Source organism: Leiobunum rupestre, chromosome 6 (assembly GCF_980474605.1).
Source record: "Leiobunum rupestre chromosome 6, qqLeiRupe1.1.hap1, whole genome shotgun sequence".
NCBI lineage: Eukaryota > Metazoa > Arthropoda > Arachnida > Opiliones > Sclerosomatidae > Leiobunum > Leiobunum rupestre.
This window is the reverse complement of record NC_143389.1, coordinates 53,360,215-53,387,432: the sequence shown is the minus strand read 5'-3', so window position 1 is coordinate 53,387,432 and position 27,218 is coordinate 53,360,215. Positions and strand designations below refer to the sequence as shown.

The 27,218-nt window shown below is 38.3% G+C and overlaps 1 protein-coding gene across 1 annotated transcript in view; it reads right to left on the bottom strand.

Annotated features, from left to right (window-relative positions):
* Positions 1-3,558: 3,558 nt before the first annotated feature.
* LOC149941518 (monoglyceride lipase-like) overlaps positions 3,559-27,218 on the bottom strand; it is a 36,107-nt gene continuing 12,447 nt past the window's right edge. Inside the window, exons 2-7 of the mRNA XM_090178537.1 lie at positions 16,945-17,051; positions 8,953-9,089; positions 5,996-6,106; positions 5,611-5,784; positions 4,592-4,723; positions 3,559-3,861 (exon numbers count right to left, since the gene is read on the bottom strand). Of these exons, the coding sequence (XP_090034663.1) occupies positions 3,760-3,861; positions 4,592-4,723; positions 5,611-5,784; positions 5,996-6,106; positions 8,953-9,089; positions 16,945-17,051 (763 nt within the window). The 3' untranslated portion in view covers positions 3,559-3,759. The remainder of the gene's footprint in view (positions 3,862-4,591; positions 4,724-5,610; positions 5,785-5,995; positions 6,107-8,952; positions 9,090-16,944; positions 17,052-27,218) is intronic.

Below are 27,218 nucleotides of genomic sequence, written 5' to 3'. Positions count from 1 at the left end.
AAAATGGCTAATAGAGGGGAAGCTAAGATGGCTGAACCCTCTGAAAGTAATCGCCCAGAGCGTGGTGCCATCTATTTATGACAACGGAAGCTAAAATTTGAAATATCCAAATGATAACGTCGTCAGAGAGCCATTGTAGAGAATTATAGTTTAACAGGGCCGGACTGGCTAGTAGTTGGCCCCACCGGCTATGCAATCGTGTTGGCCCCATTTTCCCATTAATGCCATATTTTTCCTCTTTGGCCTCTAATTTGAGTTAGCCCCGATCTGACCGGTGTTTGCCGGTTAGCCGCCCGGGCCAGTATAGTTAGACAACTTATACTCCTAAATTATATAACCCATGCAAAAATATTGTTTATAATTACTGTAATTTATGTTATTTACCAATTTACAAACTATCCAATCAACGCGAGTGGTACTTACCTATAAATATGGTTTCCCCTTCCATAAAAACTTCTTAACGGAATAGTTAGTATAGGGGGCTGTTGGCTCGCGTAGCATGATGGGCTTGCCACCACCGTCCTACGCATTGTAACCCGGCCACTTGAATTAATGCCTTTAAAAGTCGCTTGATGACTTAAGCCTAAGGTGGTGCCTTGGGTATTAGCCTAGCTGATTATTATTATTACCGCATTTTGATTTCGACGCTAGCGACATCTATTGATAAAAGAGCTAATTTACGTCGAGCCGCATTTTGCGCAATAACTCAGTTCGGTGACACTTGGATTAATAATATGTTATTAATCCAAGGGTGACACTTGTATATTTTTTAGCCTCGGGTACCATCTTCGTATACTTCGTCTACTTTTTAATCACAATAGATGGCGACCGTCCGAATGAAGCAGACCAACTTTCGCTCTAAAGTCTGTGAGGGCATGAGTGCTCCAGACATTTTTTAAGAATTAGGGCCAATCTTTATACCTTTATTCGTAGCTCGTGGAAGATAGCATTTGCCCCGCCCGTGAGGGTGCCCATGTGCGAGGATGGGATTAGATTTCTCGGTACCCGAATGCATTCTGGCTTATACCAAATTTATACCTAGGAATATGAATGACCCGTATCCTGGAATATGCTGGAATGGAAAACTGTATTCCCCCAAATACGAGCTCCCCGTCGCACCTAAGGTAACGTAGCTCGAGCTAAAACTTTAACCTAAGCCTGTAGCGCCATCTTACGGCAGGCAGTGTTACTTGATTAACATATTTGTGTGTACATATAATTTCGTCTGCTAGACGTTCGAAATGAGAAGTAGTTGAGGGTTTTTCTTTGTCTTAGAAGTGGAAACTGATTTTAATTAGTGGAGGAAGCTGAATGTTTGGTTTTAGTAGCAAAATATTGTAATACCTAATTAAACAATATATATTTACCATTATTTGTCTCATTTTTTACTTTTGGAAAAAAAAACCGTATAGTTGTGTTCTTGGAAAATTAAATTGAAAGCTTTTCCTTGTTTCATTTAAAAACTATAAAATCACGTGGCGTGCCAACAACTAGCAGAAATATTTTCTTAAGTTCAAACTATTTCCGCTAGATGTCTATATTGTATTATACCTAGGAATATAATACATCCTCCTAGATTATACAATACTTTTTGTGCAGGTCCGTACTAACAGAATTTCTGGAAAATAAACGTAGAAATTGCACCCAATAAATAATTTTACGCCGTTTTTAGTCTTACCATTGCGAAGGTATCACAAGCAGCGGTCATGCTTAAAATTTCGGATCTTGAACGTAAGCTACGCCACCTCATAGCTATTAAAGATATTACTATTCGTTTCAAGCAGACCGCTTAAAAATTGACAGAGGACGCTACCTAACAGGATCGCTCCGTGTGATACTTTCGCTTTGAACGCATTTTTTCGCTCGTAGAGAGATGACCCTAAAGCCTGGTTCCCACTTGGCAAAAAAAAAAAACGGTTTTCGCGCTGTAAATTGACGCGCACGAATAAAATCTGCGAAAATTTTCTAATTCGCCACCAAAATCGCGACATCGCAGTTCGAATTTTTTTCATTGAAAAACTCAACAGTACTCTCCATTTGGTTCATTTTGAAGCGATATTAGGCTTAGCGTTTTTAAATATTCGCGCCAAATGAGAACCTACCCCCTAGCGATTAAAAAAAAAATCGCGTTTATTTTCGCTACGCGAAAAATTAATTCGTCGAAATATTTAACGAAGTGGGAACTAGGCTTAAGTGTGGTTTACGTTTTAGTGTTAATTAGTCCAAGTTCTCACTAAGTATAAATAAATACATTTTTCATCAAAATTTTTGTTGGAAACATTAGATTTCTCACTTGCCTTTGTGAAAAATTCGAATTACAATATCATCCGCAAGGGGTCCTCCTAGCTGGTCTAGGGCACCCCCTGGCGGATGATATCGTAACTACATCATATAGTTCAATAGCTTCCCCTTCTAGAAAGAAGGAATTACATCATGAGTTGAAAGACATTTAAGTAATTATATACATTTCTAAACTATCTAAATTTTATTTGCGTAAAACGTAATCTTCCAACTTCTTTGGTATTTTATTTGATCGGCTCAGCCTGTCTGACTTTTACTCCTCAATGACTGGTTTATGAACATCGGTGTTTGGCTTTGGTTTAGGAACATCGGTGTTTGGCTTTGATTTAGGAACATCGGTGTTTTGCTTTGGTTTAGGAACAAAGGTGTTTTGCTTTGGTTTAGGAACAAAGGTGTTTTGCTTTGGTTTAGGAACAAAGGTGTTTTGATTTGGTTTAGGAACAAAGGTGTTTGGTTTTTGTAGATTCCTTCCCGTTGTTTCCGGTGGTTCTGGACCTCCAGTGGTTTGTACCTCTTTGATCTGTGGCCCCAGGAAATCCAGATGAATTGTTCTGTGTAGATCTTTATTAGTGCTTGGAGTTTGTGCATTTTCTGGTATTACTGGTAGTTGTAATCTAGCTGCTCCGGGATTTAGTAGTATATCTGGAGCTATCGGTTGCAGAACTTTGGGTATCTCGTGTTGTACTGCGCATGGGCCTTAAGGCCTGATAGTAAGTTGAACTAATGGTACTGTTTGTGGCCTGACATGAAACGAAGCTAGTGGTGCCATCATCTGGCAAACATAACACTTGCCTAATCAGAAAAGATAAGGAGTCGTGTTGGAAAACAATTTTAACGCGGCACCGTGATGGCGGTAATAAATGTTATAACACGCTAAAAAAAAGACCCGGTGTCAACCCCCTTAAAGATTCTCTTTATATTTACACCCCCATTATCCCAAATTGTTTAACAACACGACTCCCCACATTTTCTCCTTGTTTTAACCATCATTTCTGGTTAATAGGACACCAATATGTAGTAATAATAACAATAATATTCAGCTAAGCTATTACCCAAGGCACCACCACAGCCCTAAGTTAACTAGCGACTTGTAAAACCAAATACCGATGGCCGGGTTAGAATGGGACATAAGTATTTGTTTTACAGAGTATTCTTTTGGAATAATTAATCTATTGAGGGTGACTTAAGAATTACCAAATTAACTATTCACTAAAAACAAACAATGTTTTAGAAAGACATGAAAGTCAAATTTCTGATTAGTATGAAAGTTTAATTCCGCTAAGTAAAATTATTTACAAACGAATACTGAATTATAAAGTAAGTAAGTATATTTTTGAGATATTTGCGATAGTAAAAAATTAAAGGTTGCTTAGTAACCATATCTTCTATTCACAAGTTCAACTATACAAATGGGCGTGTAGTTGAAATGAGTGTTGAAAAATGGTAGCCAGGACCAAATCAACAAGCACGGGCTAAGATCCACTTGACAGTTTCTTTCCTTATTTCCGAGGAAACGTCATCAAGATCCATCAACAGGCTATGATAGGCGTTTTTATAAACCTGCGAAAAATATAATATATTTATAGTTTCAAGTGTTTAAATTGCCCGCCGTAATTGGTAACCTTAACCGCCATGCGGCGCCACTTACGGTGATTCTGTTATTTACATTTCCCTGTGTATTTTATATTCGCATAATTATATACTTTCTTGATCATAAGCACAATAAATTTGCGATAAAAATTATTTTTTTAAAATTACGACGCTTTTGAACTAGGGAAATGAAATTCGAATACGAAAATAAACCGAAATGTTGATGATGGTGATAATTGTAGAGCAACAATAGGCCTTTCTAAAAAGTAACATTGGCCTAATGGTTTTGGTGTTGCTGTTGCGTCACGGGTGACGTGTCGATGACGTTTTACTACGAAAAGCCCTGGACATAAGAGTAAATTTGACGAGGCACCTTATTTTTAAGCATAGACTGAACTGATCTTCTACGTATTTCGTGACGAATGAGCTACATAAAAACAAGTTCAGCAAGCGTAGCTTATTTTATAGAAAGGCCTATTGGAAAAAACTAATAGTTAATAACGAAGGTAACCACCAAGTGGCGCCACTTGCCATCAATATCAGAAATAAGTTCTAGATTTTAAGAACAGATGGCGCTAGGTTTCCTATTCCGAATAGAAAATCCCCGGGAAAAGGGGTGGAGCGAGAAATGTTTTGAAAACAAATACGCGATACTTATTTTAGATACAAAAAAAACCTTTACGAGATAATGAATACGTACCTTTAAAGTTTTATCCCCGGAGGAAGCTTTTTTGTGCAAAAGTTGCGAGCCTTCCAGAGAGCATATTTTATCGTCTGTCCCGTGTAGCAATAAATAAGGCCAAGTTACGGTGTCCATGTTTTTCTCGATTTCCTGAAACGCGAAAGATTCAATTAATAATACCCTTAATAAAAAAATAATCCATCGAACTATATATTAGAGAGGGAAAATGGGAAACGGCCGATTTGCGAAAATGTCCAAATATAGAGAATCGTCGATCATATTTGATTTACGACGAGTCAAAGCCAAATGCTACCGATTCCGAACATAACACCCTTTTGGTTCTCTCCCACCCGCGCCTAACCCCTCTCCACAAACACCCCAATGAAAAATAAGCAAATACGGCCAACCTAGGAAAGATGCTTAGGGCCACTGTCAGCTCGTTCTTCATATTAAAACGTCTCGTCGAAAATTGGAATAACCTATTGCGTGTCAGAACACTCCAGTCTCCGTAAATACCACTTATTTATGGGGACCGTAGTTTCGCTTATTCCGACATTTTTTTCTAAGTGTGAATCTTTCGCAATACGCCTTATCTAAGTTTTTAATAAAATTGAACGTCCATCGGAAATTTTTAAAATATAATAGAACTTAACGGCTAGTTTCGGAGTCTCCGCCGTTGCTAAATTGGTCTCCGAATACGACAGAGTTCTCTACATTTGATCGGAAATTTTTAAAATATAATAGAACTTAACGGCTAGTTTCGGAGTCTCCGCCGTTGCTAAATTGTTCTCCGAATACGACAGAGTTATCTACATTTGATCGGAAATTTTTAAAATATAATAGAACTTAACGGCTAGTTTCGGTGTCTCTACCGTTGCTAAATTGGTCTCCGAAATCCGAATACGACAGAGTTCTCTACATTTGACATTTATTTTGGGACTGAGCTGAGGGTGTTTAATCGGTAAATTTTCCAGCGAGAAACAATTAAAGGCGTAGAAAATTGAATGGCTATGATCCGGGGAATAGTGTCGTCTCACCTCCAGCGCTTCGAGCATGGCGCAAGCCCATCCCGCTTTGGCGTAACCATGGAAACGGAGGGGATCTTCGATAATGCGCTTCTTGTTCTCCGGGTGGCGAGTCAGACTCTCCTCGTCCAAAGGGGCCACGGGAAATTGCGGATAGATGCGCCCCAACATTCGAGCTATCGCTTTCTGCGGCCGAGATTAAAAGGCAATTCACCAGAGATTAGTTCGCCGTTCACCCGGAAATAGCCCTCTTCGCGATCGAGATTTTAAAAGAGAAATTGAAAAACTCTTTTCGCACCATTGTTATTAGTTTTGGAAAATGTATTTCTTTCTTCTTAGAATGAGAATTTACTGAATTTCATTTTCTCTTTGTCTCTGTTAATTGCAAAGTTCAAACCTTGAAGGGCGAAGCTAGTTCGGGGTCAATAATCACAGCGGGAGAGATCAGAACAATTCCTTTGAAGTATTTGGGCTTGATGAAGGCGGCTTTGATGCTGATTGTCCCTCCCTGAAAAGAGACAGCGAGAGATGCCTTAATTAAATTTAATTGTTGCCAATCTAATTTTAGTCGTTTTGAAGAGGCGCCTTTTAAAAGAATGGCTTTACCCTTCCTGAAATCCCCCCCCCCTCGTTTAATTAGACCACGTGATGTTATGGTCCTAGCACTCATTTTTAAAGTGTTACCACTACAGCAGTTTCGACGCACTAATCGGCGTCGTCAGGCGGATACAAAATTTTGTACTCGGGTATTGACATCACTATTCTCAACGGTTGCTCAACAAATTCAACGTCGCAGTGAAGTGTTGAGCTTATTTTAATTTGGGTTTTGTCGTCTGTCAAATTTAGACGTCAACGCTGTTGCGTCCCGTTCAACAACTGATGACGTCACCATTCTCAACGCTGTAGCGTCCCGTTCAACAACTGATGACGTCACCATTCTCAACGCTGTTGCGTCCCGTTCAACAACTGATGACGTCACCATTCTCAACGCTGTTGCGTCCCGTTCAACAAATGATGACGTCACCATTCTCAACGCTGTTGCGTCCCGTTCAACAAATGATGACGTCACGATTCTCAACGCTGTTCCGTCCCGTTCAACAATTGATGACGTCACCATTCTCAACGCTGTTGCGTCCCGTTCAACAACTGATGACGTCACGATTCTCAACGCTGTTGCGTCCCGTTCAACAACTGATGACGTCACGATTGATTTTACGTTTACTAGTTACTAAACGTACCCCTAATTTTACATTTTGATATCATATTTATCAGAAGCTAAAGCAACTAGCGCGTTTTAGCAGCAGACAATTTTTAGATATGTGATATAATCCCTTTAAACGAGTCTAGGTGGCGCCTAGGAGCAACAAGCAAGGAGAACGCAGCTAGCCTTTAAGCACGCTAACGCAGTGTTGTGTACAAATTTCATTGGACGAGCCTTTTCGCTGACCATTTTACGGGCGGGGGGGAAGACAATTTTCCCCTTCCCACGGCAGCAGGAGCTAGAGCGTCTAACCAATTAAAATTGTACACAAGAAAATGCACGACCTTTGACGGGTTGTGTTCTCCATGTGGGGGGTGCTGTGTTTGTTGCTCCTAGGTGGCGCTACGACGCCACGCTTCTCCGAGGTAGCGCCTATGATCTAGAGTCTGCTATTTCCATTTTAGATAAAAATTACTACATCTGGACGTCTTAATTGCTGTTTGGTACCAACCACATAGAAGTGTAAAATTATAATAAAATGCTAATTTTAATCTTTTATTCGCGACCGAAACGAGTCTAGGTGGCGTAACGGCGCTAGCTTCTCCGAGGTAGCGCCTATAATCTACAAAGTGTCTGCTACAAATTAAAAAGTGTTAAAAACGATTTTTCTTAAATAAACCTATAAGCAAACGATGCAAAAATGATATGCAAGTATCATTATATATAAAGTCAAATTTACGAATAACGATGAGGAAAAAACTAATAACGTCTGCTTTAGCCGTTACCTATTTAGGTTTCAATGGCTAACCAAAGGGGGCGTAGCGATCGTTTTCGGTCGCGAATAGCTACTATTTCATCCATCATAGTTGTGTAATACGTTTAAGTCCTGAGGGCTTCAGCTACTGAGGGCAAGCTCTTTGATAGCAAAATGAGTACCAGGTTCCTTTGAACAGTTTGAAGACGATAAATAACAGTGAAAACACATTTTTTATCGCAAAATTTTTAAATAAAATCCTTCATAAACGAAACAAGTATTTATAACAGCCAATTTTATTTTAAGTAGTTTACATCTGCCCCAATACTAGTTTTGGGTGACGTAGGGTACGCGACGATTGTATTAATAGTTGCAGACTAAACTAAGGCTTGTTTAAATGGAAAACAGGATATTTAAATACGGAGCAGCTACAAAAGAGCGAGAGATGGCTTGTTACAATAGAAAACAGGGTAATTAAATACGGAATAACTACAGAAGAAACATTTTTTTTATTTCAATGAAAAACAGGGAATGTGCATTCGGAAAAGCTACAAGAGACAAAGATGGCTGGTTTCTATGGAAAACAAGGTAATTAAATACGAATCAGCTACAAAAGAACCAGAAATTGCTAACCTAAACCTAACCTAACCTAATGGTAGAATAGAAAAAAATACTGGAGAAAAAACAAAAATGACAAATGGAAAACATTTTATAAGATAATAAGAAACTAAAATCTTAGTTTAGTCTACAACTATTAATACAATCGTCGCGTACCCTACGTCACCCAAAACTAGTATTGGGGCAGATGTAAACTACAGTTATTTTATTTTACCATTTAATAATGCCGAACTAAACTTCAATAGTTCTTTTGGAAGCGCTTTAATTTTTACTACCTAGGACTTGGTCCCAAGCAAAAATTAGAAATTACTCGCGGTCGTTACCTGGGAGTTATACACAGCGCCTCCATGCGCCGTATGTGTGAACTACGTAATCAGGCTTTAGGTGTCCAATAGATTTATAGAGGCTTTAAATAAATATTTTTTGCTTCCATATTTTAAAACGGTTCAATTCTTTTCATTTGGCACAGCGTGTTGCGAATGACAATGTGAAATATTCGCTGACGCTGCGAATAACAAGAAAAGATATGTCGAAGATGACTCTGCCAAAAACCTAATTTTTTTCCTCTACATCACAACCTAACTTTCTTAAATCTTAAAAACACTTTTTTAACCACTTCCTGAAACCTTCAAGCTGCCAAAACTCCAGCCAGTGCAAAAAAAAACTCATTAAATTGCCCAACTATTTCTACGAAACACAAAAAAAATCCTAGTTCCATTTTAATTTAAAGCTTAGCTTATGGCGCGATAAAGAAAGTCAATATTTTTATTTTTTCCCTTACCATAGAATGTCCGACGAGAAACACCGGAAGTTCGGGATGGGTGTCTTTAAGTTTGTCCGTGTGCTGGAAAACATCTCTGACGTAAATAGCGACTGAGGAGACGTGAACCCGGGTGCCTTCGCTGCGACCGTGACCCACTAATCACCAGCAGTCCAGATGACAGCAAAAAAGAATTCAAGGCGAGCAAAAAAAAACAGAATTTTGGGTGAGTGAACAAAAAGGCTTTCACCTTGACTTTTGGGCGCGAGCGATTTGTCTTCCCCCCCTAGCTTCTCTTTCTATAGGCATCTTTTTATTCCGAACCGGGATCCGCTTTCGTTTGCCAGATACACGGTTTTCCCGCCCGTTTGGGCTTTATTTTAAAAATACGTTGCGGGAAATTAATGCTTACATAAATCAGATCGGGGTCAACTCAAATTGGGGGCCAAAGAGGAAATATTTTGCATTAATTGGAAATGGGGCCCATACGATTGCATAGCCGGTGAGGCCAACTACTAGCCAGTCCGGCCCTGCTTACATTTGTTGGACTTGTTTGGGAGGATTTGGGTTATAACAATAATAAATTCAGCTATCAAAGAATATGTAGCAATATAAACTTGTTGATGTTAACGGTAATAGTGAGTGTAGGGAGCTGTTGGCTCGCGGGGCATGAAGGGTGACCACCGCCCTCCTACTCATTGTCAAGCTACTTTTATATTAAAAGTCGCTTGATGACTTAGGCCTAAGGTGGTGCCTTGAGTTTTAGCCTAGTTGATTATTATTATTATCGTATACTTTATAGCGAAAGTTCGTCTGCTTTTTTGGGCAAAGAAGTACTTTATTAGGTGAATACTTTTTGTCTGTTCTCTCTTCCAAGATTTTAGGGCTATTATTTTTCCTCCTTCCTGCAAGGAGGTGTAAAGAGAGTAAACTGATCAAATAGTCTGCTTATCTGCTAAAATGGCCACTTTCAACCATTTTTGGAAAACATGTTTACCCTGACTCGAACTATTCGCCACCACAGAATCGGAGTATAATGACGTCATAGGGTTACACTTTTTACCCTACTCCGAAATCCCTGAACAAGCGAAAAATATCCACCTATTATTGGGTGCATATGACAGCGTGCTTTTAGTCACAAAATGTAATCATAGATGGCGATAGTCTGTGAGAGAGTCACGAAAAAACCATAGCAGACGAACTTTCGCTACACTTATGCGATTTAGAATCTACGCAGTTCTTCTACTTCTTTATAATGATTAATAACCTAGCTAGTATCGTTATCTTGCTTGTTATCTTTTTATTTCTAGATAGCTCTTTTTCGTCGAGATATACTTTACGTAAACACTTATTCATACTTCTAATAATACGAATAAAAATATTTGAATTTCAAGTTCTTTGAAAGTGTCTATTTCATTTCTTTAATATTATGCTATAAAATGGTCTCCTTTGTTTAAAGAAATGGACCGATAAAAAGGCTAGTTTTATTTCCATTTGGCTAGGAAACGTCCATTCTACCTGGTAATTTTGAAAGTGGCGTGTAACAAAAGTATCAGACTTTGGGCCAATCCCAAAAAACGACGGATTCGCACAACGGTGAAGTCGAACAATAGGGGCTGATGGTAGATAAATCTTGGAGCCCCAAAAAGCCAATAGTGGCGGCCAAAATAGGAACCGAGTCCCGTAGACACCCCTTTCTCAATGATCGTTCTACTCTCGCGGGATGGCCGCCATTGATTCCGGATTAGTGCCAACGAAGGTTACGTCTTGGCGTAATGGTGGCCCGCGTGTTGGGACCTAATCTATGAAGATGGATTCTCTTCCATTTTCGCGGATTTTTCCTAGCGCCTATTCAGGGGTGCACGCGGTTCAGGTCGAAAGGAGTATACTTTACCCGCTTCTTCGGCTGTGATTACTACGTGGGACCTATTTAGTGTATAGTTTCACCTAAAATATCGACTTGTCACGGTCGTTAGCTTCGCTATCGATCTTGTTATTTGAGGTAATAAACGTTTATCACGAAATATACAGGTTTTCTCTATATTATTATTTTTGAAAATGTCCCAACAATGTCTTGTTTTCATTGCAAGTGAAACGGTACATTTACGAACTAATAAGAGTTTTAAGACCGTTTTACAGAAGGAAATAAGTTTTAAATTGCGTATTCTTATCAACCTTGTTGATTTTGTACAAACTATAACTGGTAATACAGCTATCATGGCTGTTTTTAAGTAGACAGTATAAATGACACAAGAAGAAAAGCACCATTTCATTTGGTATTTTCTAACTGGCCAGCTAAAATCTCGAGAATTCATACATAGCCAAGCTGACCTACGTGAATTTAGTATTTTATCAAAATGTAACATTATTATCAATCGAATATTATCAAAACAGTCAGGGTGACTACAGAAAACTCAAAAAAAAATCTTACAGGAAAAATAGGAAATTTGTAGTCGATTGGAAAATTACCAGAAATTATAGGATAAATTCCAATAAAAATTACAGGAAGTATAGGATAAATTCCAATAAAAATTACAGGAAGTATAGGATAAATTCCAATAAAAATTACAGGAAGTATAGGATAAATGCCAATAAAAATTACAGGAAGAATAGGATAAATTCCAACAAAAATCACAGTAAAGTATAGGATAAATTCCAACAAAAATTACAGAAAGTATAGGATAAATTCCAACAAAATTTACAGCAAAATAAAGTATAAATCCCATTAAAATTACAGGAAAGATTTAGGATAAATCCCATTAAAATTACAGGAAAGATTTAGGATAAATCCCATTAAAATTACAGGAAAGATTTAGGATAAATCCCATTAAAATTACAGGAAAAATTTAGGATAAACCTCATTAAAATTACAGGAAAGATTTAGAATAAACCCCATTAAAATTACAGGAAAGATTTAGGATAAACCTCATTAAAATTACAGGAAAGATTTAGGATAAATCCCATTAAAATTACAGGAAAGATTTAGGATAAATCCCATTAAAATTACAGGAAAGATTTAGGATAAATCCCATTAAAATTACAGGAAAGATTTAGAATAAACCCCATTAAAATTACAGGAAAGATTTAGGATAAACCTCATTAAAATTACAGGAAAGATTTAGAATAAACCCCATTAAAATTACAGGAAAGATTTAGGATAAATCCCATTAAAATTACAGGAAAGATTTAGGATAAATCCCATTAAAATTACAGGAAAGATTTAGGATAAATCCCATTAAAATTACAGGAAAGATTTAGGATAAATCCCATTAAAATTACACGAAAATATAGATTTCAAATATTTGGAAGTGAAAATCCATGGTTTAAATGGTAATTTGTTTTTATAATTGACCGAGCGAGCCAAGATTTCTAAGGGTAGAAAAGTATTTGTCTTAATTGAATCTGCTTAATGCGACCACAAACATCATTTTGTACGAAATTATTTTTGATTTGAAAAGACATAATTGCAAAGGTACAGCACGACAAATTCCACAAATTTAGGAAAAAATATAAAATACAGAAAGTGTGGTCACCCAGAACATTGAGGGATCATTGTTTCACAGCATACAATGGTTTGTTTTAGAAAAGTTAACCGATAAATGACAAAATCCGTGCGAGAAAAATATTGCATTCCCTGGTAGTTAACTAAATTGACGTACGGGTAACTTTGATTCCTTGTCTAATCTAATCTTAAATGACACACGATTTTAATTAAGTGCAATACACTCTTGTTGGGTATGTATACTTTAGTTTTAGATAGCGAGCGATAAATAAGGGCAGAAGAAAATAGGGGGAAGTACGCTTCTAGTCAGCATTGGAAAGGCGTCACTTTTCACGAATTTTCGCGCCAGAACGGTTTGGCGGGAAATCGCGGATGAATACATCGTTTAAATAATAAATTTTTATCAAATTGAACAATCGTAACATATTGTCCTTTTCATTATCTGCTAAATGAGCTAAGGCGTCTTTACTCTCGTCGTTTATCGCCGTGTTGAAACAAAACAAAAGTGGAACTACTTTTTCATTTTGGTTAATTATGCGTAAAAAGGTGTTTTCGTGGGTCACACGACGCCTTCTACAGCTCAAAGCTACAGATACGTACTTCCCCTATTTTCTTCTGATAAGGGCTAAAAAGGTTTAAAACTGTCTAACCAGTTTATATCTCAAATAGCTTATCTCATATTAATTCACTTGTAAAATGCTTGGTTTGGAAGAGAGGGTTTTTCCAGCGAAAATTCCGCCGATTTATCAAACCAACAGGGGGAGTAGAGTTTCGGTCTTTTTGGAGAGACCTATGACGTCACCCTACCCCGTCCAACTAAGCTCGCTTTGCCCCCATTCTCGGGGCTCCACAGAGAAGAGATAAGTTTGGATTTGGTCTATAGGCCTATAGTACCCGAGTTCATACGCAGTTGACGAAGGAGAAAATACTTTCAGAGGGGTAACGCCATTAGAGGGCGAAATTTAAATACCAGATGGCGCCAACAGTCTGAAACCGCAAAAGCAAATCGTGTTTCTTTTATGCGGAATTTTCCTGAGTTGAACTTTCGTTTGTATAGTTTAAAATAGTGTTAAAAGTGGTTTTTATTTGAAATCAGTATTTATTTCCTTCCCTTTGGCGCCATGTAGTATTAGGTGGATACTTCTCGCTTGTTCTGGGTCATTTTACTCCGAATCTGTGGTAGCGAATAGTTAGGGTAAAAACATTTTCCCAAAATCTCCGCCAGGTAGATTCTTGAGAAGCTGACGTATACTCTCTTTACTCCCGCTTTTGAGGAGTAAAAAGTGTAGCCCCAATACTCTGACCTTGACGAATAGTTCACGGTGTAGGGTAATTATCTCCACCAGAACAATTAGCGAATAGTTTAATTTATCGTAAAATGTGTACATCGTTTCTTCCAGAACAAACTAAAAGTATAACTATAAAATTAACTCTAAATGTTAGTTTTCTCAGTAGACAGTATAATAATAATCAGCTAGTCTAATACCCAAGGCACCACCTTAGGCTTAAGTCATCGAGCGACATTTAAAGCCATTAAATCAGATAGCCGGGTTACAATAGGTGTTTTTTTCCCCGCCTGTTCTGGGTTTTTTGAGCAGGTTAAAAAGTGTAACCTTAGAGCTCTGGAACAAGCGAACAAAATTCGGGACGGTAAATTTTACCCCGAGAACAGGCGAATAAAACGTTTTAGGGTAAAAAGTTGACACTTTTGTCCCCGGACAAGCGAAAAAAAAAACACCTATTGCGTTGGAGGGTGGTGGAAAGCCGTTCATGCCACGCGAGCCAACACGACATTAACTATTACCAGAAGCCTATAATAAGTGAAGCCTCTAACTCGCCCAAAATCGTGAAACGTCTCGTTTTCGAACTAGAGGTAATAACCGTAATACAAAATTTGTTAAGGCGATATGTGGCCAGAAAATGTAGTCATCTCGATTTATTCATACTGAGGTACTTCAGGTGTACAAATCAGCAGTGAAATCAATTGAAATCACGTAAATTTAGTAGCTTTAATAACTTTCATCAATTAAATACTGAAATCACTTGAAATCTGAAATCAGATGTACAAAATTTCTAACATTGGAATGATTGGCTAGCCCCTCGATTCATACGCGAGCAGTAGCGGAGAAAACATTTGAAAATTGCAGACGATTCTTTACATTTTAGCTTGTAGAATTCCCATAGGATTTTGCTGGGGATTTTAAATTTTGAGATTCGCCTCGATCGTTTTGATTGAACTTACTAATTTCTACATTATAAAGCTAATAAATGTTAAAACTATTATTTGCTATCATAAATATACATACTAATGAACAATAATCGTGATTCTGACGGCGATATCTCAGAGTAATTTTCTCAATACGCTTTGAAAAACCTTAAAGGGGAACGGCCAAGCTTTTCCAAATATGGCCTTATTTCCGTATCAAAAGATTAACAAGACGTTCAATATACTAACACGTACCTTTTTTGTCTTGAAAAAATAGCTTTTGGCCCAAAAAGTTGAAACGAAAAATAACGCCAGGTGTTTGGGTTTGAATTTTCGCCGCCATCTTAGGGGCTGCCGCCAGCGCCCCTAACCCCGTATGAGCGATTTGCGAACTATCCTAACTTTTAAAATCGCGCAATTTAGGCCTTAAGTATCTTATAACTGGAACGCGCCGCGCGTGCAAAACAAATTTTTCGCGTCTTCCACAGCGCGCGCTTTTTCGTTGTTTTTCTGTCTCACCGACTTCTCACCAGGTGTCGCGGCGGACGCGCGCTTTTCAATTTCTCGAAATTTCTTTATTTTTTTAAAAAAATTAACCACTCAATATTTTTTGATGCGGTTTTCGCCATAAATTTTAGTTTTTAATGGGCTATAGGGCTATCTAACTGGTTAAAGCTTGACCGCTCCCCTTTAAGCCTTGCCGCCTCTCGCGTTTAAAGTTTTAAACCAAGGATGATCCATACCTACGTTTCAGGTTTGCCAACCGACGTTTTGGAGAACAAACTACTTTTTCGCTACAAAGACTAAATATAGCTCACTAGATTCGCTAGTCCTATTTCTTCTTTGCTCCGTGTCGAAAACAAGACGTTTCAAAAGTTTGACGTCGGCGGTATAGGAAGTTAGAGGCTTCTCTTATTAAAGGCTTCTGCTATTACCGTTAACCAGGAATTCATAACGCTACTTGGAATGAATAACGGCTTTGATTCCCCGCCGTTGTGGCGGAACATAGTAGGTGGAGCTTATAATCAGAGTGTTAGCTCCTCCTCTCATAAAACCACGTGACTAATGTGTCGTTTGCTCTGTCGTCTGCTTGCTAATTTGGGTCGTTGGTGGAGTTGAGTATAATGTTATAAAGTTCTGATAGACCAAAATATGATTAAGACAAAAGTTATAAAAGAACTTTAAAAACGGTTGAAAGCAGTTGTTTCGGAAATGAACTGTATTTTGAGTTTATGCACGGAGAAGACCCAATAGTTTTAACACTTTGTGCCAAGCACTATATAGAATACATCTTTGAAAACCTAAAATGGTAGGATTGCCTTTAATTTGATGGATGTTATGATACAGGATTTTGATAGCAATTTACTTTACTAATACTGGAAAAACATGTAAATCAACTATGCCGATGGGTTCTGCTATTTTTTCCTGATGATGAAAATTAGCAGACGACTAACAAAAACATGTATATTTTTAATAACCAATCGAACGCGAGAGCTTTCACATCCCCGAATTCTACGCCATTTAGAGGGGAACGGTCAAGCTTTAACCAGTTAGATAGCCCTATAGCCCATTAAAAACTAAAATTTATGGCGAAAACCGCATCAAAAAATATTGAGTGTTCAATTTTTAATAAAATAAAGAAATTTCGGGAAATCGAAAAGCGCGCGTCCGCCGCGACACCTGGTGAGAAGTCGGTGAGACAGAAAAACAACAGAAGACGCGAAAAATTTGTTTTGCACGCACGCGCGGCGCGTTCCAGTTATAAGATACTTAAGCCTAAATTGCGCGGTTTTAAAATTTAGGATAATTCGGAAATCGCTCATACGGGGTTAGGGGCGCTGGCGGTAAAAATTCAAACCCAAACACCTGGCGTTATTTTTCCTTTCAACTTTTGGGGCCAAAAGCTATTTTTTCAAGACAAAAAAGGTACGTGTTAGTATATTGAACGTCTTGTTAATCATTTGATACGGAAATAAGGCCATATTTGGAAAAGCTTGGCCGTTCCCCTTTAAGGCGGTATAAGCGTTTTTGGCCCCACCCAGAATGTTCCGCCAAAAATATCACAGGGGAAATGGGGAGATATTCATTCCAAGTAGCGTTATGGATTCCTGGGTTAACCTCAACACGTTTTTATGGAAAATGGGAAACTGAAGTGGTTGGGGGAAAAAAACCCTTTAACCCGTAGGTAGATAACTTGCAAACTCTACGCGGGATTGGTTCCGAGTTTTCACCCAGTGCCACAAGCTGAGATCAGCAACCCCACTTGTGTGTGATTCGGTATTGTAAATGAGGAAATGGTACCCACCATGGTCGTGCGCGGCCACTAGAAACCCTTCCCTGGCCAGATCGGAGGCGATTTGTTCGTAGTATTGTATGTGTTCGCTGAAACCATGAACGATAAATACCACCGCCCTGCAAAGAAGAAAATAAATATTAAATCATAATTGCAGTCATTAAAATAATTCGCTTTATCCTAGTTATACAGGGTGTTTCAAAAGGTTATGCAAAAATTTGAAGGAGTTGTAGGGGGTGAGTTGAGAAGTATGCCTGTTTTTTCCCCATTTTCCTACGATGAGTTAAGAGAGCGCAAGAGAGCTTCAAAAGCCACGTTCACACTACAGCCTAGAGCCCAGTTTAGGTCGGTTTGTATGCCAGTTTTGACCGCCTACGATAATTCTTAGTTCACACGTGCGAAATCGCTTCACCCCGGTACGCTGATAGCCAAGGCTTAAAGCCATTTCAAATTATGACCAGAATGTTTTTTAATCATGTTTACTATACACACAGTAATATTATTTGACATTATTTAGAATTTTATCCCCATTATTTTTGAAAATACGAGCAATTTTACTTCCCCGCCTTGTCGTTTTGAAAGCGATTCTAAGCGAACTGACTTAAGACCTTTTCACACGAGCCAACTTTTAAAATCAAAATGCTGAGTCAGCAAAAATGGATCAGTGATCCATTTTTTTCTCGCGTACTTTTTTGGTGGATCAACTCATCGAACTTTTATTCACACGAACCAACTAGTTTACTCAACTCAAAGTTGACTCATCTAGTTGGATCAAAAAGTTGGCTCGTGTGAATAGACCTAAGACGAGTTGCTTCCCGAACCAACACGAAGCGATTTCTCACGTTGGTTTTAAAAACCAGTTATCTAAACGAAGCGAATTTAGGGGTAAGTGTGAACGTAACTAAAGTGTGGCCTACTAGCAATGGAAGTAGGCATTGGTAAGAGTCGGTGAGACGGGGATGCGCCGGTTCAGGTACCTTTCCTGGTAAAGACGTTGAGCAGTCCATACACGAAATGAATATCCACTAGTTCTTCCGAAGTGAACTCCAATGTTGCAGTTTGAAAGAGATTAGAAATCGCGGTCCATCACGACTTTGAATACTGTTTAAGTTTACTTTTTTACGCCGGTTACCTCGATTTGTTTACAAAGTCCTTTTTTACCTATTACACGAACCCAAACCTTAATGTTCGCATTTCCCTGCTGTTGGGTTTGTGGTTGTTCCAGCCTACTTCCAGGGGCTAGTAAGCCACACTTTGAAGCTCTCTGGCGCTCTTTTCACTCATCGTAGGAAAATGGGGTAAAACAGGCATACTTCTCAACTCACCCCCTACAACTCCTTCAAATTTGTGCATAACCTTTTGAAACACCCTGTATTCTTTTTTAATGACATTCGATTTAATTGTACGTAGATAAAAGTAATTATGGAAGTCCATCAACATTGAACATCATTTATGGGCTACGCGTATATTTTAAAATTGAAAATATGCAAATATGTTGGAGGTGAATCGAAACGAAGTTAGACTCTTATAAGTCACTTATAAAATGTTTAGATCGTAAAAGTAATTTTTCTTAATTTGCCGCGCCCATTTAGTTTCGCCTTTTCACTATAGGTAGTGACATAATAAAGGGTGATATTTTAATTAACTTTTAGTTTCGGAGTAATTTCAACAGACGGCGCTACAGTTTATATAACGTAACGCGTCTACGGTGAAGCCAAAGATAATATAAATAGGGCTGTGCGAGTAGTGGATTTAGGCAATCGAGTCGGTTATCGAGTATCAAATATTTTTTCATCGAGTATTCGAGTCGAGCAATCGAGTACTTGATTAAGGGGAAACTTTCTCTTATTCGAGTCGAGTAACTAAAAAAACCTCGAGTAATATTTTTAAGGAGTCGGGTCATCGAGTACTTGATTAGGAGCTGGTTTTATTCAAGTAATTATTAAATTAAATTTAAATGGAGTATTAAGTAACTTTCAATGCTGAAAAATATTCCTTTCATTTAAATGAACCACAGTTTCCACAACTTTGTAGGTACGTTTTGCCCTCCAAAAAGTTGTAAAAACCCCTTTTTGAACGAGGATAGTAGAAACCAATACTCGACGAGTTTAGAGAGCAGCTTATTCGAGTAATTGGGTACCCGAATATGCAATTTTTTTTGGTACCCGGTAATCGACGAGTATTCTCCAATTTCTTATTTGAGGTCGAGTTCGAGTACTCGATGATGTTCGAGTACTCGCACAGCCCTAAATATAAACCTCGTACCCTAGATACAAAGTCGGAACTCCAAAAACATTATCTCCGTTGTTACCATGGTAACCGACTATACATAAGACCACGGCCAGCATTGGCAGCTAGGAGCAAACAAACACAACACCCCACACAAGGAGAACGCAACCCGTCAAAAGTCGTGCATTTGCTTGCGTACATTTTTCATTGGCTAGACGCTTTAGCGCCTGCTGCCGTCGGAAGGGGAAAATTCGGAAATTGTCTTTCCCCCCGCCCGTAAAACGTTCAGCGTAAAGGCTCGTGACGCTCGTCCAATGAAATTCGTACACAACCCTTCGTTAGCGTGTTTAAAGGCTAGCTGCGTTCTCCTTGTGTTTATTGCTCCTAGTTGGCAGCGACCGACGGAGGCCAATATTTCGGAGCCCACGTGCCGGAAGTGGGTAAACGTTTCGTTACAAAATCGTCAATCAGAAAGCTCTCAGAATTCGAATCTATGATACAAAGTTTTATATTATCTTTGGTGAAACGGAGGTTGAATCTTTGACAAATAAACCAAGCACAAATCCTCTCCTTCTAAAGCGCTCCTATTGAGAGAATCGAGAAACGTTTCCACCCAAATACAAAGCACATTATTATTAATACTTATTTATCAAAAATAAATAAATTAATTAATGTACATCTTATATCGTGCGCGTGTGTGGAATCTATCCAATATCGTACACCGTGGCGCTTAGAAGCAACAAACACAACGAGAACGCAGCCAGCCTTTTAACACGCTAACGCAGAGTTGTGTACAAATTTCATTGGACGAGCCTTTACGCTGAACGTTTTACGGAAAGGGAAGACAATTTCCGAATTTTCCCCTTCCGACGGCAGCTGGCGCTAAAGCGTCTAGCCAATGAAAAATGTACGCAAGAAAATGCACGACTTTTGACGGGTTGCGTTCTCCTTGTGTGGGGTGCTGTGTTTGTTGCTTCTAGGTGGCACTACAAACGGCGGTGCACTAAATAAAAACAAGCGTGGTTTTTATAGATACGGATCCAATAGTTTATTTGTCTAAGGTTGAATACTCCCGTCTCGATGAACTCGTGGAAGAAAATGTATATTTCCACGCTGCCTTCGTTTCGAACGTTTTCGTCAACGTGGCACTGCATCAGGGAAATTCCCTCTCATTTCAAAGGATTTTTCCTTCATACGTTTTCGCCAAACTGAGCGATTCCTGGAGTCGTATAAGCTCTTAAAAGAAATTCCAAACGCGTTCGCTGAGTCAGGGGCAAAATCGAGATAAGGTTTCCAATAAATGGTGTCGGGGTACAAACCCCCGGAATTGGGGAAGCAGACGCCAAAAACTATATAAAAAGAATGACGTCAAAATCGTGTTAAGCTTCGAAAACCCCGAATGATTTTTTTAAGAAATTTTATCGAATTTCCCGCAAGCAGAAATTTTTACTTTGACACGACTTTTTATCGGATAAAGGCCATCCTACAGAAGGTTTCTTGAAAAGGGATTTGTTTGTTGATAGAAGTTTTGAGGTTGTTTTCGGCTTCTATTTTGGGGGCGCTCCGGTCGACATGTCGTAGCTATATGATAATGCGGAGTAGTCCCCGTTTAAGGCGTTCAAACCGCGGCCACTCGACCTTACAGTAAAGCTAACCTATCAGGGGTTAATATACAAAATAACCAGTAGACTGATTCACCAATATATTAAAGGGAATTCCTTAGCGCTACGATTTCAATCACTTCTATGTATACTAGATGGCGCTAATTTAAACGTTTTGACTTTTAACTCTTATTTTAAGCGATGATTTATGTTAGAAATATATGTAAAGCGACTTGTGTATAAACTCAGATTAAAAATTTTAAAAACACAACTTTATTTACACAATACAGTTGTGTTTTTTTTTTTAAATAATCTGATGATTTATGTAGTGTTATTAATTTTCCGGAAAAATAAAATGCGGAAAAATTTCCAGAAAATTTTCCGCAAATCGGAAAAATTAAAAATTTAAACAAATCCTTTTTAAGGGTTTTTAATTTTTAACTTTTTATCGATATAAAATGCCTAATAACAGTAAACATACTACAAAACATTAATAGTGTTACATTGTTACTCAGTTTAAAGCTAGTCTAGAAATCTAGTTTTACTTTTAGATTCGAAAAAATGAGGCGAAAGTGCCGCTTTATATAAATTTTCAAACAATATTAGACTAATCATGGAACCTTTTTTTATTCTTTTTCTGAAATATACGGAAACTTTCCCCGAAAAAAGGCCTCGGTCATTTTTTACTTACAACACTAGATTTATGTAAGAACTATAAACGAAAGATCAAATCGGAAATATTTCCACGTTTCACTCAAGATTGTTGGCGCCATCTGGTAATCCTCCGAGTATATAAAAATCGACCTCTAATGGCGTTACGGCTTTGGTTGGCGCCAAGAATTTTGGGTTAGATAAGCCAAGTATAGGAACAGGCCCCTAAATCCTTCTATTTCCTAAAATAAGGTTATTTATACATTTCTACGCTATCTCTAATAATTTTCTGTAGATTTTTAAGGCATTTAAAAGTTGAACTCCTAAACGATTTTGCTTATTTTAATTTTTTGCGTCCCTTTGGTAGAATTTGGTTGCCGCCGTTAAAAATCCAGGGCGTATAAGGAATAAAAAATTAATATCCGAAATTTCGTAGATAATAATAGGCACCCAAGGCACCACCTTAGGCCCAAATCAGCTAGCGACTTTTATTGCCTTTAAATCAGATGGACGGGTTAAGCTAACAACTCAAGATAAACTCCTTTTAACGATTAGGGATATAACTCGCAAACTCAACGCAGTATGAGTTGTTCTGGTATTTCACCAAGTGTCACAGCATTTTCTTGCTGCGAAAGAGCTAACCACTCTTAACGACCTTGGGATGGGAATTCAAAATAGTAATCTAGAAGATTAGAAATTCGGGTACCGCAGCCTGAAGCTAATAGTTAACTTCATTATACGTAATTTGACTGTATACTAAATTATCGTGAACATTTAAAAGCCTATTAAAAATTACGGCATAGTGCTTAAAATATTTGGCTTATTTTAATTATAGAGTCGTTATTTTTAAAAACACAATCGGTTTAAAGGTACTTAGTCCTTCCATTTGGTTTAGCAGAAATGGAACGAATGACCTTCAAATTACATTCGTTTTTATATTATTAATTTAAGCATAAGTAACGTAATAACAATAAGTATGACACTTTCTTTTGAACCTTTTTTCAACGCTGATATTATCTCCCAGTATACTCTTGGTCTTGCAACGGAACTGAGTAGTATATTATCCTCCTAGGTAGTTTTGTATTTCGATTGGGATATATTCAGCGGCGGCGATCGGAAAATATTTCTGTGGGGGCACGGGCCATTATTTTTTCATCCAAAAATGCATATACTTAAAACTTAAGCAAGAAAATGTACAGCTCTAAATTTTTATAACTATATCTATTTTTTTTAAAGTGTTCTTTCTTATATCTCATCCGTCAATGAATACATTGATAATAAAAGTCGATATCTTTAGAAAAATATCTGTGTACATGGCTAGATAATTAAGCCACATACTTTACGAAGGTATTTTAGCTAAAATACGGTACACGACGGGGCGATTTTATGTTTGGACGAATCCATTGAAATCAATTTTACTGTTATATCATCTTAATGCTACTCGCATCTGCAATCTCAAAATAACTTCTGTAAAAAAAACCGAATTCGGACCCAAATAAAGGCAGTGAGATTATAAATTTTTCCCTGATTGCTAGTTTTCCTCGATCTTATTTCTGTGGGGGCTCTGCCCTCGTTTGTTTTTCCCTATGGGGGCTCGAGCCCCAGAGCCCCCACGGGATATATTAGGCACTAGGGGGCTCTGTGCTGAACTCAGGGTGGGTGACTACAGAAAACTCAAAAAAATCTTATTGGAAAAATAGTAAATCTGTAGCCGATTTTTGCCAAATAAAGGAAAATATAGTATAAATTCCAACAAAACATACGTTTCAAGTACTTCTGAAGTGCAAATCCACGCTTTTTAAAGATAATTTGATTTAGCAATTGGTTGAGTGTAGATTTTGATATCAAAGGACAATTGCAAAGAGGAGAAGCTCGAAAAATTCCACAAGTATAAGAAAATAGTGTAATCATAGGAACACATTGAAAATATTGGAAAAATTACACCCCGATTGCGCTATAAAATACTTATGGTTATTACGTGACTTATGATTCAAGTGACATTAGCCAATTAGGTAGCCGTAGCTAAATTTAATTCAACGCTCCGAACCGTAACTGGCTAGTGCCATCGAAGTTATTGGCCACGCTTTATTTTCATTGGCTGATTTAGAAAATTGTTTTAAATTCACTATAGCTATAAACGGAAAGTTTCCTTCGCCTTATAAAGTTCCTTTATATAAGAATAGGCAGACCTTGAGAAATTGTTCGACAACCTATAATTTGCAAAGGAAAATGGAGAGTCAATTATAGCTGGTATTCGTGAAATGTTTTATAATAGTCTGACGAGTGGCTTTACATTCTCCAAAATGGCTAATGAAGTTTTCACTTACACGAAATGAAGTGAATGAACGAATGAATATTTATTTTCCCTTTGAATGGATTCGCGGGTAAAAGAAAACATAAAACGGAATACGATTATAAAATGCGCCAAAAAAAACAATGAAATGAAATTAAAATTAAAAAAAATTATATATACAACCAATACACTGACTATGCACAATCAACAAAAACCGAAATATATATAAATAAATATATTATTAGTTTTACCAAGAATGTATTTATTTATATTTAGAAAGAATGATTATGTTGGGACAATCGCCGGGCACGTTGAACGCCTTTCCCCCGTCTCGCGCGGAGGGAAAAGACAAAACGTCACCGGTGCGGCGTTTGATTTCCATCGCGTTAGGTGACGTAAATTTTAAGCAGCTAATGAAATACCGGCACTATTCGTTTAATTTAAGCGGAGGAGCGTACTGGGGGACCAACGGGTGGATTGAGAGAAAGGCTAAAAACCGTCTCGACATAGACATTCTCCCTATGTATAAATAAATACATTCTTGGTTTTACCTAGTGTTGTAAGTTGGAAAATTTCGTATTTTTCCGAGAAAATAAAATAAATAATCAAGCAGATAATGGAACTCTACTACTATAATAATATACCGGGGAAAAAAATCCGTAAATACCTAAATCAACTCGCGGTTTCAAGGTGTAGGATAGAAAACTCAGAAAAAAAACCTTGATGATAAGTAGCTTTTAATAGAGTAGTATCGCTCTGTAGCTTTGGGCTATGGCCGCCATTTTGAGGGCAGTTTTTTATCTATAGGAAAAAGCATGGGTGACGTCGACATACGTCACGCCAATATTACTCTATTGGCTACGTTCGCGCTGTAAAAAGTATCAAAAAAGTTAAATTCTGTTGTAAGTTGAAAAATTTTCCGGAAAATGACCGAGGCCTTTTTTTTCCAGGAAAATTATCCGTATTTTTCCGAAAAAAATAAAAAAAGTTTTAATTCCATGATTAGTCGAATATATTATTTGCAAATTTAAATAAAGCGTCATTTCCGCCTAATTTTTTCGAAAAGTAAAACTAAGCCTCTAGACTATAGCTTTAAACTGATTAACAATGTAACACTATTAATGTTTGGTAGTATGTTTACTGTTATTAGACGTTTTATATCGATAAAAAGTTAAAAACATTAAAAACCTTTAAAACGCAACTTATGTTTAAATTATTTTTTTCCGATTTCCGGAAATTTTTCCGCATTTTATTTTTCCGGAAAATTAGCAACGCTAGTTTTACCAGAAGGCCTTTCTGGCGAAGTTTTGGTGTTAGTGTTACGCTTAGTTATGTTTATAATAGCAAAAACTGTCGTAGCTTTACACAGAAGGTTTTGAAATTTTGAACATAGCTTCTGAATGAAACGTTTGAAATATGGTAGAAATCGGTGCATTTCCTGTGGAGTGGCAATAATCAATGTCCCCACTGACCTCACTGGGCGGCCCACAAGGGGTCGGAGTGTGCAATAACTGGTGGCTATACCGGGGAGTCGCGGTCCGGCTCTTGTAACCCACCACGGGCGGTAGCGCACTGGGAGATGTTAGCTCCGTCCAAATGGTCCTATCTCCACCTCCGACTTCGGTCCGGTGTGGGCTGGTAACTGGGCTTCGGCCCAGGCTAACGGAGAGGGTCCGGGCAAACTGGTCGCTTCGGCGGATTGAGTAGCCTGCTGTGGGGCTGCGGGCCTCCGTATGAGGGCATGGCGGACCCATCTCCCGGCCTTTTGGAGTTCCGCCGGGATATCCGGTGCCAGCTGTGCCGGGTTATGCGGGCTGCTGTGTGCCCGCCGTTCCTCCTAGGATGATTCAAGTGTACCTGGAGTAGAATTCGGGGGGCCACGGGAGAGGCTGCTCAAAGCCTCAAACCCTTGGACATAAAACTACAACGGAGCCATCTAGTGGGGAAAATGTGAACTATGACCACGTGTTTGGTTTAGGAACTGGATAAAAAATTATATTTTTATGGCACCTAGAATCGCTACGACAGTTTCAAAGCAACAATATTTCCCCATAATTAAATTTAAAACTTAACATTCATTGCAACTTTCTTTGAAATTATATAGTTTTCGGGAAAATTTCTTCGACGTGGCCTAAGCTAAAAACCGTTAAAATTCGAAATACTGTCTAGCAGACGAATGTTTTGGTAACTCCTAGGTTACTTTGAAGCTTTCTAGGTGGCGCTAAAAACGTTATGACCAAGTATTTGACACACCAGGCGACAGCTGTAGCCGAGCCACAAGGCATTGGTCGGAGGAATACCAATTTCTTCTCCAGGTACACTTGAATCCTCCTAGGTTCCCCTTTAGGAGCTCTCTCCAAAGGGCTTGGCTCTCTACCTTTCTAGGTAGGGTGTCGGCTGGCGTTGCCAGAGCATCCGATCTCATTACCACTGCTGTGTGCGAATTGGCGCGTTGGTCGGCCCATCGCTGCACCTTCTGCTGGGTTGAGCGGCTTGCGTCGAGGGTGCGACCATCAGTAGTAGGGTTCTGCTACCCATGCGGGTTTTGTCACCTGTCCGGGTGTGTGGACGCTGGCGTAGGGCATTTGATGATGGACCTCCGGTGGTGTGGTTTCAATCTTACCGGTACAAATAAATCTGATGCCTGGGCCTTAAATTTGGTCAAGATCGGTATTATATTAGTTTTAAAAAATAAAGAGACTAAACAGGAACCTACAATGAATACGTAATTTGGTTTTTAATAAGGATGTAAATTATATATCAAATATGTAAACTAACCCTTGCAATGTAATTATTGCGACAGAAGTTTCCAACTAGGCCTTCAAAATAAAACGTGTAGCTTCGAAGGCGCGAGTTCAGTGGCGTCACCAGGATTTCAAAACTGGTGGCGCTTAAGCCATAAGCACTGGTCAGGGGCGTGAATGAATGAATGCATTTATTAATCGGTTTGCGTACAGAAAAATGCGTCCTTTTAAAACAGGACGGCTCGGTTCAGGGGAGCTCAACCACATACAAAGAATACACTTTTGTTACTTTAAAAATAATAATAGCAGAACAACAACAAAAACTAGTATTAAAAATGAAAAGTAATATTAATATTAATTATTAATGAGTGATATGGGGGAGGGGGAGCCCCCAAAAAGGTTTTGAAAGTTGAAACATTGAGGCCGACCAGGAAAAATAAAATTTTTGATGCCCATTTTTAAGTTCGAAGAAACTTTTCAACAACGATATTGTAACCGAGAATAATTATCAAATTTTCCGCTGAAAATTGTCCCTCTTTTACAATGTAGATTTTTAAAATATGTTCTTTATTGTACTCTTATATCTCTTTTTTTTGTTTTTCTGCACAAAAGCCAACCTTTGGCTTTGCAGTTGTTATTTCATGATATTAAATAAATAAATAAGTGAATTGGAAAAATTGGGAATTTTAGGAGGCGCTTTTCGGAAATTTTAGGTGGCGCTTCAGAAATTTTACAGGTGGCTCAAGCGCCGCCTAAAACACCCTAGCG